This window comes from Colias eurytheme, chromosome 21 (genome assembly GCF_061535395.1).
Source record: "Colias eurytheme isolate Ceu_HAF_F1 chromosome 21, ilColEury1 Martin Lab GWU primary, whole genome shotgun sequence".
In the NCBI taxonomy this organism is placed as follows: Eukaryota; Metazoa; Arthropoda; class Insecta; order Lepidoptera; family Pieridae; genus Colias; species Colias eurytheme.
In genome coordinates this window covers 4,311,396-4,323,552 of record NC_143000.1, presented here as the reverse complement: position 1 = coordinate 4,323,552, position 12,157 = coordinate 4,311,396, and the positions used below count along the sequence as shown (strand labels likewise).

The 12,157-nt window shown below is 32.0% G+C and overlaps 1 protein-coding gene across 1 annotated transcript; it reads right to left on the bottom strand.

Annotated features, from left to right (window-relative positions):
• LOC149899048 (uncharacterized) lies at positions 1–12,157 on the bottom strand. The gene is made up of 6 exons (XM_090114605.1): positions 11,921–12,157; positions 9,198–9,354; positions 3,432–3,546; positions 1,985–2,119; positions 624–840; positions 1–279 (listed from the first exon to the last, which is right to left on the bottom strand). Exons 1-6 carry the CDS (start codon positions 12,081–12,083, stop codon positions 125–127), a joined length of 942 nt encoding a protein of 313 aa, XP_089970731.1. The 5' UTR covers positions 12,084–12,157; the 3' UTR covers positions 1–124.

Below are 12,157 nucleotides of genomic sequence, written 5' to 3'. Positions count from 1 at the left end.
CGAACTGTCATAGGAATCAAGATTCGCCGTGCCGAGTATAAAGTAACATGCTGCAAGCCTTAGGATAAGTTTGAGAAAAGTAAGTTACTATATCCACCCCTAATGTCTTTAATATCACCACTTTTTAGTCCACACTTAATGTTCTGAATGAGCCAGGCATGCCTAAATACTGTTCGTAGAACTTTTCTGTCTGTCGCTTCGATTCGTCGGTTTTAGCAGCACTCATTTCTTGAAGATAGTCCATAAAATCTTTGTTGCATAACTCGTCTAGTAGTTCATCTGAAACAATATGAAAATAAAGTTATATCTCTAAAAATAAATTTTGAAATTGACTATCTATGTACTATGTATAAGTATTATGTTTTAAGACTGATTAATTGTGTATTTTGATTATTAAAAAACACTTCCGAAGGAAGTCTAGTTGAAAGAATAACATTAATTTGAGTCTGAATACTAAAAAAAAGTCCAACGCAAATGGAAAGGTATATATATATAAGGAGGTAAGTAAATACTTCAAAGGGAAATTATCAAAATCGATGGCTAAAAACTAAGGCTAAAAATTAATAATATTGCTATTCCAATAATTTGTCTCGAGTTCAAAATTAACCGCTCACAATACTCACTATGTATTTTTTCCATTGATTTCTCTTTACCACCATATTCTGTCGGTAATATGTCCAGGGGTATATGTTTTGTTAAAGAAGCTATATCTTTATGTACGTGGATACGGTTTACCAGCTTCTCATTCAACACTTGCTTCACAACCAGGTTTATGAAGGTTTCAATTGTTTTAGATGGTGTCAGGAAATGTAGGCCTCTGATGCGGAAACTATAACCCTCCTAAAAAAAAGACATGCAATAAATATGTTTAGCGTGTGTAATTTTTTTGCACGCCTCATAAGCGAAGCGTTGAGGTGGGTACTACTGTCACTTCGCGCAAAACATCTGATTTTTCAAACTTAAAATGTCTTTATGTATCATACATTGCACTTGTAAGATAATACATACACACACATATTAAGAAAAAACACTATTTTTAACGTTCATGATATTTTTGATGTCATTTTTGTTATTTAAACTAGTTAAAAAACAGTTTAAAAAAGTTCTGTCTTGGACGTCCGTGTGTCTGTATGTGCGGATCCTTTTTCTTGTTAACACGATAGCGACCGAAATACTTTACTAATCGAGTCTTTTTTTTTCTCTTACGCTTGAGTATGCTCAGGAATAGAACCCTTTCATTTTTCAGGGTCTGATTCGATGTGGTTTAATTGTTATTAAATAAACAAAAATAATAATTAATAAATATTTATTAAAAAAAAATTATGAGGCGTGCACTTTTGGATTTTCCAAATTATTTTAAAGTATTATAATTACATTTTAGTCCGAAAATGCGTATGTGTATAGATTCATAGTTGCTATTTAACTCTATCTCCATCTAACTCTATAAAATAAATATAATTTACTAGCTGTGCCCCGCGTGGCTCCGCTCCTGCAGTTGGTCATAGCGTGCTGATATATAGCCTTCCTCGATAAATGGGCTATCTAACACCGAAATAATTTTTCAAATCGGACCAATAGTTCCTGAGATTAGCGCGTTCAAACAAACAAACAAACAAACTTTTCAGCTTTATAATATTAGTATAGATTTGACTGTAATTCGGTATGCTGATAGGTTATGGCTTATCATTTCAGTATCATGTAAAAGACAAAAAAACAATTTTTTTCTTTTTCAAAAAATTCGCTCAAAAGGAAACCTTATTCAGTATACATATATTAATGAGTATATGTAGAATCAACAATAATCTACTATATAAAAATAAGTCGGGTTTTTCTTCCTGACGAACTCCAGAACGCACGATCTCCACGGTTTTGTATTCGTTGGAAAGGTCTCGGGCTCCGTAAAGTTTATAGTAAAGAAAAGGTGTCTCTGGTGGCGAAACAGAGTTCGCCTGGTTTGCTAGTTCCGTATAAATAAAATACTCACAACAACAATAGTCAGCGCCTGTCGTAGTTCCATAATACTAATATTCTTCAGCAGTTCCAATATATTTGCCTCTTGATAGTCGAACAACACCAGAACACCATTGCAATAATCATATCGTTGTAGATACTCGCATAACTGAAATTTAATTATTAAATTACTAGCGGTCCAGCCCTGCTTCGCCCGTGGTACATATTTCACAATAAAAGGTAGCCTATGTTCTTTCTCAGGGTCTAAAGATTATCTGTGCCAAATTTAATCAAAATCGGTCTAGTAGTTTATGCGTGAAAACCATACATACAAACAAACCTTTCCTCTTTATAATATTAGCTATAGAGAATCACCATTGAACACAGAAGTAAATTTCTAAAAAACATTTGAATGTTTTAAACAAAAAATTAAAATTAAATTATAAATATAAAAACTAAATATCAAACCATTGAATACATTTTGATACGATATTTTCAAGATTATTTTTATTAGTATCTTCCCTATTTCTGATTCATGGAGACGCTGCACAAACGTATAATATATCTATCGATCACTCACTCGAATTTTCTATTCTATTATTTATTCGAATTTTCTATTCTATTCTATTATTTCTATTATTTATAAACATTTATAGTTATACATATAGCTACTAATATAGTTTTAAGGTCGGTACTGAATGTATAATCTGAAGTAACATAAATAAAAGACGCAGGTAGTCAAAATCTGCGCAATATCTAGTAGATAGTATTCTGATAATGTACTACAGTATAATAAATTATTAGTATTAATAAATTATCGTACATAAACATAGACATAACTATATCGCCTTACTAACCTTATCAATGTCTACACAATGTGCTATTAAAAGGACATCATTTGAATACTATTTAATTGGCAGATCACGCTCATAACGACAATAATATTTTTTATGAATAATAGATAATCGTGGATCGGAATTTCACATTAAGACATAAAATAAATGTATCCTGCATTAAATCTACTGAATTGATTCTGCATTCGAATTCTCAATATTAAAATATACCTATCCACTCTATATTAAAGCATTTATAAACCCACATCTTAAGCTAACAGGATGGGCTACAAATGACCCGAAACATTGACACAAAATTTCGGGTCATTTGTGATCGGGATGGCGGTTCTACAGGGGTCTTAGTATGCAATGACAAAAAGACAAATGATGGTCAGAACGCTGATACCGGATACCTTAAGATACTATAATATTTTATATTAGAGAATCTTAAAATAAAATATAATAGTATCTTCATCGTGTGTGATGCGCTTTAATGGTTTATTATGAAAAATTGCATAAGGGGCTATCTGATCTCTCCCCACCAATATTCAGAGAAATCAGTTCATACTGAACAATGTAAATAGTCTAAATATACTTTGTTTTATATAACTCTAAATGTACATACATATAACCTTTATGAATAATTACCATAATCGTGAATTTGTAATAATTACTGAAACTGCTTTCGAAACGTTTTCCTATGTTCCTTAGCACGTACACGCGGTAGTGATCCTTCGTGAGTTTTGGAAGGAAACCATCAATACTGAAACAAGATTAAATATTACTGTTAGAAATTTAACAACTCACTATAATCATAGAAGTCCCGTGTCCCCTAGTAAAGTATTATGTATACATTTGTTTCACTGATCGATTTTTCTTTAAGCAGAAGTCAGGCAGGCAGGCTTTTGTGTCCTGCCAGACCGAGACATTTTTTCTTCGTCTCTACCTAGAGTCGAACCTGAGTTCCCTTGGTTTTACGTTCACGCATTAACCACTGTACGAAGGAGGTGTTCAACAGGTAATAGAGATTGTGGCTCCTATAAGCAAAGTTTATATAGCTGCCATTGTGTACACACTATAGATACCTCAAAAAGAACCTTGTTGCTAGTCCAGACTATCTTTTTCTTTTCCATATATTTTTGATACAATATGTTATAGATACTCATGCCCAAAACATTCTCATATAGGGCAATGAAAGAAGACCATAATAATTAAAAAAAGTTACAGTTACTACTACAGTTACTATTTATTTTATTATTTATTTATTTATAATCTTTATTGCATACAACACAAATACAAATTTCACACACACAGACAGGACATTAGATGCAAAGGGCGGCTTTATTGCTTCAAGCAATTTCTTCCAAGCAACCCGAGCAGCCAATGTATTGGAAAAAAAAGAAAATTAAGGTAGATTATGTACACAATAGAAATAAAAAAAGGACATCACATAATAAAATAAAAGACAACAACAAAATTATGACAAATAAAAACACATGAAAAAAAACAGTAAAAAAAACAAGCAAGAAAAAAAAAAAATGACAATAATTAATAATAAAAATAATTAACAGGTTTGCAAATAGTGACACTTAACCATATTTTTAAAAGAGTGGAGCGTTTGTGCTTTCCTTATGCTAGTAGGTAAGTCATTCCAGAGTTGAACGGCTTTTACGGTGAAAGAGGCGTTGTAGAAATTAGTATGGTGCACTGGAACACGTAGCATTAGGTTATCATTAGATCGTAGGTTCAAACTCCTGGCAGATAAAAATTCAAAATTATCTTTTAAGTAGCATGGGATACGGGGATCAAATAGGATGGAGTAAAGGAGAGAGAGGACATGAGCGTTACGACGAAGTCGTATGGGTAACCACTGAAGCTGCTTCCGGAAGGCTGTGACATGATCAAATTTCCTTAACCCAAAAACGAAGCGCACCGCAAGGTTCTGTAAGCGTTCGAGTTTATTAAGTTGCTCCTGAGTAAGGTTTGAGAAGCAAACGTCAGCATAATCTAGTGTTGGTAGCATCAGGGTCTGAGCAAGCATAATTTTGGTGGGAATAGGTAAGAAATTGCGCAACCTTCTTAAACTAGACGCTGTATAAAATATTTTTCTGCTGATATTTTTAAGGTGTACAGACCAAGACAGTGTTTCATCCATATATAAACCCAAGTTCTTAACAGATCTACTATAAGGCACGATTACGTTATTAATAATTATAGGTGGTAAAGTAGTCCAGTTTATTCTAGCCACAAGACTCTGGCTTCCAATGATAATAGCTTGTGATTTTAGAGGGTTAAGCTTGAGGCCGTAGCACACAGTCCAGTCGAACACCTTGTTTAAGTTATACTATCTGACGCGGTGGCCCCAAAGTGGGTCTTGGCCTCTGACAACAAGAGACGCCACTTATCCCGGCACGGAGCGATGTTTTCCCCATCACTTCTGTGCAGTGCCACTAGATAGTTGGTTACTTGGTCTGCCCAGCGATGCTTAGGGCGGCCAACTGGCCAGCGCGGCGGCCTGAAGGACGTCCCAAGTAAGCCCGCTTAGCAGCACGATCATCTTCCATTCGCATTACGTGGCCTGTGCGCTTTCACCTCTCCTAAGATGTTCGGTTCATCGAAAAGTGATTAAGAAAAACAATACTGTTTAATAACACTGTGTAATTGTTTTTTTTTTATTAAAATTTATTATGAGTGACTGGAATGTTGAATTGTTTCCTACAAGTTCTTATAGTGAATGTTTATATAATTAGCTGAGTTTCTTTTTTTAATAAGGCATACTGGATTTCCGCTTGCGATTAGGCGTGAGATTTGTTTTTGCTCTCAAGGAAAATACTGATAAAAAATATTATTACATACGACTAAATAGAAAAAATTCATAATTATGGGTATCAGTTTCCATTTAACAAATTTTGAATATATATTTTTTTTTTCAATTTGTAACTTACGTTATTGATGTAATTTATACAGGCAAGTTTTAAACTAAAAGAACTAAAGACTACCTATATTAGAATATTTTTTTTGTATCTTAAAAGTTAAAATTCCAATGATAATGACATCGATAATGATACAACCTCGGGAGTACAAACCAAAAGTAATTTGAAAATCAATCTTGACTCTAGAGTTGCACGACGACTCTAGAGTTGTCCGTTAAAATAGGACCATAATCCGAAACACATTGACCCGACTGTCATGAAATTTTTATCCGAAAATAAGTTAACAACAATTTTCCATAATTGTGTAGGTTAGATTTTAATAAATTCTGTTTTGGGGGTCCAAGGTGATAAAATAAACAATTTTATAAATTTGCCTAAGTATATAACATTATATACATAATCTTAATACTATTATAAAGGCGAAAGTTTGTAAGGATGTATGGATGTTTGTTACTCTTTCACGTAAAAACTACTGAACCGATTACAATGAAATTTAACACACATATAGAGGGTAACTTGGATTAACACATAGAATAGGTTTTATCCCGGAAATCCCACGGGAACGGGTTTTCCTTTGAAAACGCGGGCGAAGCCGCGGGCGGAAATCTAGTCTAATATAATATCATTAGCGTTTTATCTATTAATAATGAAATAGACGTTAACTATGAAGCGTGTTAACTATAAAAAATGTTATGTTTTAACTAGGTATATTTATCTATTACTTCTTATCAACAAGTTTTAAAAGTACAAGATATTATGGTCTAAGTTATAACATTCTGAGATTTATTAATTGACAATTTTTAAAACCGCATACGTTTATTCTTTAGTTTCGTTAACAATAATATCATTGTGTTCTGATTATATGAAAAAATATGCAATATAAAAACATATTTTAATTCATTAATTATTACGTCACGTCGTAACTTCCAGTATTAATTCTTTAAAATAAAAAATGTTATAGCTACCAGACAATTTTCCTCATAATATGCGAAAATGTAATGTTTATTTTTTACAATAATACAGTGTAATTTATTTGTAAAATACTGTCTAACGCGGATAAAAAGTGCTAATCACACAAAAAGTAACATGAATATTTGCAAGAAGCTTTAACCATCCAAAAATTAATTTATTGAACAACTAGCTTTCCGCCCACGGCTTCGCCCGCTTTTTCTAAAACCTAATAAATTATAATATATTAAAATCTTCCTCTTTAATCACTCTATACAGGGTGTCCCACTATTGGTATACTAAGCGCGAAAGGACTTATAGTTTTGCATACACTGATCACGTAAAAAATACTTAAACAACAAAATAACGTCAAAAAAATTTTGCTAAATTTTTCCTGAAAATTCATGTTTTCTTCTCTAGCTTAGCGCAGCCGGCATATACCGTTTCTCTAATGTGAGCATTTTGTCTATGAAAACATAATCTTAAACGATAGGTCACGTGCTGGTGGCAAAGTTGGGCAGGTTGCTTGTTATGGGTGTACAACATAGAGTTTTAAAAATACATCTATTTGAAAAAAAATGCGTCTGGAATTTTATAAGTATTTTTTACGTAATCAGCTTATGCAAAACTATAACCTCCTTTGAGCTTAGTATACCAACAGTGGACACCCTGTATATTACAAAAACCGCATCAAAATCCTATGCATAGTTTCAGCTTCACCTATAGAACGTCACGTTTTCTCTCCATAGGAAACATCCTCGTACTTCAAGGCATATTATTAAAAAGAGTTAACGATATTGATTCAGCCGTTTTCGAGTTTTGCGCTTACCAACACATTTAGAAAGTTTTTCTGGATTTTTTCATATAAGCTTAGTATAAATCGTGTCCGCTTATCTTTTGGAGTTATGAATATAAACAAGGCCAAAAATCATATAGGTGGAGGTCAACGACTTTAAAACTTGATTGGAATAATTTTATGGGAAGTACTTACTAAAAGCCCTAACAAATAAAATGTTATCTAAATATATAAGAAATATAGTTATTATAGTTACGCTTAGTTAGCAGCACATTATTATTATGAGCCATGGCTGTCCCACTGCTGGGCAAAGGACTCTCTTCCCTCAATATATTATGTCTCCCTATTTTGAGAAATTTTGCTCCAATCTGCTAAATGAGAGTAAAGCTCGTCCCGTCATCTTATTCTGGGCCTACCTCGTAGCCTTTCGCCTTTAATTTAATCGGTTTTATGTTACTGTATATCATCTTGGGGTGGTGCGCCTAAGACTCATCTCCTGAAGCTTGAAAGAGCTCAGAGAGCTATTTTAAAAGTTGGTACTTTTAAAAAATACAGATTTCCGACAGCTGACCTGTACAAGAGCCTTAAAGTATTGACTGTGAGGCAACTTTTTATATTACATACTGTTCTTTCTCAACATTCTGTGACTCCATTTCAAAATATTATTAAAAGGCGCAAGGATAGAATTTGCGAAGTTGATAAATGTAATTTCGTACACTCCAAAAGATTTAATTGTTTTCTAGCCCCTTCATTATACAATAAAATTAATAAAATATTACCTATTTATAAACTCCCCTACGCTACTTGCAAAACGCAAGTTACTAATTGGCTGCTAAATCTTAGTTATCAGGAGACTGAAAATTTAATTTGTACAATGACTTAATGAAAGTTTTACATTCATATTTCACATTCTTTTATATGCATACACATCTACATCCACTCAAACACACACACACACACACACACATACACACACATTCACTTACACATACGCAGACACAAACATACTCAATACACATACGCACACACACTAACTTATGCCCACACATAATCACTCGACTCCTTTCATGTTCATAAGTTAAGATATCAATTAGTTAATTTACTTTTATATTCTTTATATCCGAACTTAAAAATCAATTTCGTTGACTAAGTTGTGATGACCACCTTAAGATGTTTTTTCTTATATTATATAAATTATATGGGGAAGGAACTGATATCTTTAATACAGGTTACCTACTCGGTAATCTAGCAAAGATGCCAGTCTCGAACCGTTGATTGATATATACCTATCATTATACAGTTACCACAAATGTATTTAGCTCTAAGGTTAGGTTAAGTTAAGACTGAATAAACGAATTTGAATTTGAATTTATTGGGGATCCACAAAGTGGTAATTATCGACCAACTCCTCCAATAACACATCAATCAATAATAATAATTATTTTATTTTCTAAAACTGAGTTTTTTACAGTTAAGTTTAGGTACAAGTTTGCGATTATCTTTCTATTCGTTTACCTATGAAAACGAATATTTTTTTTAAGTGAACTCGCTCAGAATAAGAAAAATATTGGTGAAATGATTAGGTAACTTAAAATTTTAAATACAATATATCACAACAAATCACTCTTTCTCATTGTTATCTAATATTATTGGAGATGTCAAGATTATGTGGTTTTTCAAGTTCGCGCGTGAGTCAAGGGTATTTGCTTGAACCATAGATAAAAAGAATATACTCACACAATATCGTTGTAATCTTTGACAAGATATCTTGGGTCGTGGAGTTCGAAAAACGCAGGCATAAGGGTTCTAAATGTGCATGTTTTGTCCAATTTCTTCTTTGCTTTTTCTGTGGAGCCCTTGCATATTATGATGGCTCTTTCTAGGTATTCCCGAGCTAAAATAAAAAGCTACAATCATTATTAATAACATAATGCAAAATGTATATATAAATACATAAATAATATATTAGACTACAGGCCCATGTTGAAAAAAATTATGGGTCATTTGAACCACCAGGTGACCTATCTAGAACGATATAAGAGCATAAAATAATAAGATTCAGCTCTATACCGTTACTTGTAAGCTGTCCACCTGAGTGCAGATGAGAATTCGAAAGTACAGGTAGAGATTTTTTCCCCTTATCTCCATGATTTTTGTATGTCGTTGCGGAATAATGTATTAAAAGCAGTATTGAAATAGTATGACACAGATGCCGTACAAAATCAAATGACCAAATTTACCCCAGCAATTGTCGGAAAATCAAAATAAATTCAGACTTTGTGGACCACCATTTTTGTACGGCATCTGTGTCATACTTTTTCAACACAGCTTTTAATTTTATTAGATGATTAAATAATATGTTTTGATTTCATTTTTTTATTCAGTAGCATACAATGCTAATTATTTACTCAATTTACATAATACATAAGCGAGACGATTATTATATATTTTTTTGTGGTTTCATGACTTTTTGTTATCAAGATGTAAACCTTCAGATTCACAGTACCTGCAGCTTATTTACATTAACATATTTTTTTTCGAATATTATATTACAAATGACTTTTTTCCATGTAAGTAAAGTCCTGTATTCTACTTGTGAGGTAGATTTTCACATATACTTCAATTATGTATAACATATTACAAGTATGATAAATTAAGCTATTAGTCAGAAGTAATTGTTGTTTTATTTTACATTTTTATATCCCTTAAACAATAGCTACTGTTCATGACGCTAATAATGGTATTTAATTGGAAGCGAGTTAACAAATTATTTTTTTAACAAAAATAAAAAAACGCCTTCAAATTTCCAGAATTAAACCAGAATTCAAGCACCACACATGTACCAGTTTTCAAATAAAAAAATATCAAAGCAGGTTCGCCGAGTCGTGAGTTTTGAGAAAGCAAATCAAAAAAAAGATTTAGATTGAACTTTATTTTTTAATTTACCAAAAAAGTTTAATTATGTATTTATATATAATGGCTCAGTTTTCCTTATTTCCATAGTGAATATTATACATAATATTCATATTTTTAGTAGCTTTAGCTTACTTAATAGCTTAGGCTTTACTTAAATAATTCTCGAAAGCATTTTCAGACATAAATGACAATTTTTAGGGTTCGTAAAATTTATGATAGGTGCATGATTATGCAATTCTCAGAAGTATGTAATTGGCTTCTGACCTTACGAAGTGGGATTTGCCCAAAGGTAAAAAAGTTCTGTAAGTATTAATTAAATATTTATATTTTTGCTTATTTGTGCTTACTGATGTAGCTTTGCTTTATCAAATACCAATTATTATTTATTATCAAGTAATACGTTGGTATTTTTTTGGATTAAACTAACTTACTAAAAACAGCAAAACAACTCGTCTAAAATAATAGTACTTTATGATATAAATAAGACCAATCCAGACCACTGCAATTAAATTATATTGTGACTAATGAATAAGTTCCCTTATTAAAAGGTTATTTAACCAATACAATGTACTGTTATCGCACGCAAGGCAAATAATAAAGTTGTTACGAAGTCATCAATCGAGTGATATACATTATAAATAATGAAGCCTTGAATTTATCTTAAGAACTGTCATTTTTATTTGTTTTATATTTTTTATTACTTAAAAAACAAACATTTCTTATTTAGAATGTCTGGTTCGCAAATTTGTGTTAAAATGCACCCGTGTGTGAATTACATGTATAATTTGATGCGCAAATACAACAATACGCAAAATTTAGCAATTTGGGCAAATATAGACTATCACCATTTTTCCTTCAATATTAATTATTTTGAAATGAGGGTAAACCCTTGTTGCTTTCTTTTTACCATAGCCTACCTAACTGGCGTGGAAGCTAAACGCGCGTTTTTAAGCTTTTCTGAATAAGTGTTCAAATTTCCAAAATCCTAATATTTACCTACCGAAAAAATGTTATAATAAAAATATAAATGACTACAGTTTCCAACTAATCACTTTAGTATAGCCATATTATACTATTTTATTGTTGTGTTCGTGATCAACAATGTTATAAAATAATATCCATAAAACATGTTTCTTCAATTTTAAGGCATCGTAGTTCCCTGTTAGGTAGGCAGTGTAAAATAAAATTAATTCGAAAACTTTGAACAATAATTTGCGATCAGGTAAATTTTTAGTCTTCTTCTTACATCCTAATAAAAAGGCTACCAGGTTCTGTTTGTATGTTAAGATTAAAATCCACATAATTACAGATCTCTCAGCCCTTTTAGCTAACATCGAGAAACACTACAAAAAACACATAATAACAGATGCTGATCTAAAATATATTCTTCCATATATTACGATCGCACACCCTTTGTACCAAATGTAGAGTTTTTATTTGTTTCGTACAGCATTCTTAATATACCAAAAAAATAGATAGTTGATTATTGTAATCTAATGTCATAATTATTTGATGATTAATTTTTAACAACAACAAATACTCACAAAAATCGGTCTTTCCAAAATGGCTCTGTTTTTTAATCCACTCCTCCAAGATATCGATGGCTTCGTTAATCCTGGCCGGTGTGGTCAAATTGTATTGTTCCCGAACGAATTTCATAGTGTCATCCCTGTATTCAAACATAGAGTTTTTTGGTATACTCTCCATGATAGACGGGCACAGATAATAAATAATATTATACAAGTACGAGTAACTGACACCACCTCAAGTTCAAGAGTGAC

Coding starts and splice junctions, on each gene's coding strand:
- LOC149899048 (XM_090114605.1), bottom strand. CDS start 12,083: ATGGAGAGTATACCAAAAAACTCTATGTTTGAATACAGGGATGACACT. Junction 3,547..9,197: donor AAAGATTACAACGATATTGT/GTGAGTATATTC, acceptor ATCTTGTTTCAG/TATTGATGGTTTCCTTCCAA. Junction 2,120..3,431: donor ATTACAAATTCACGATTATG/GTAATTATTCAT, acceptor ATTAAATTTCAG/TTATGCGAGTATCTACAACG.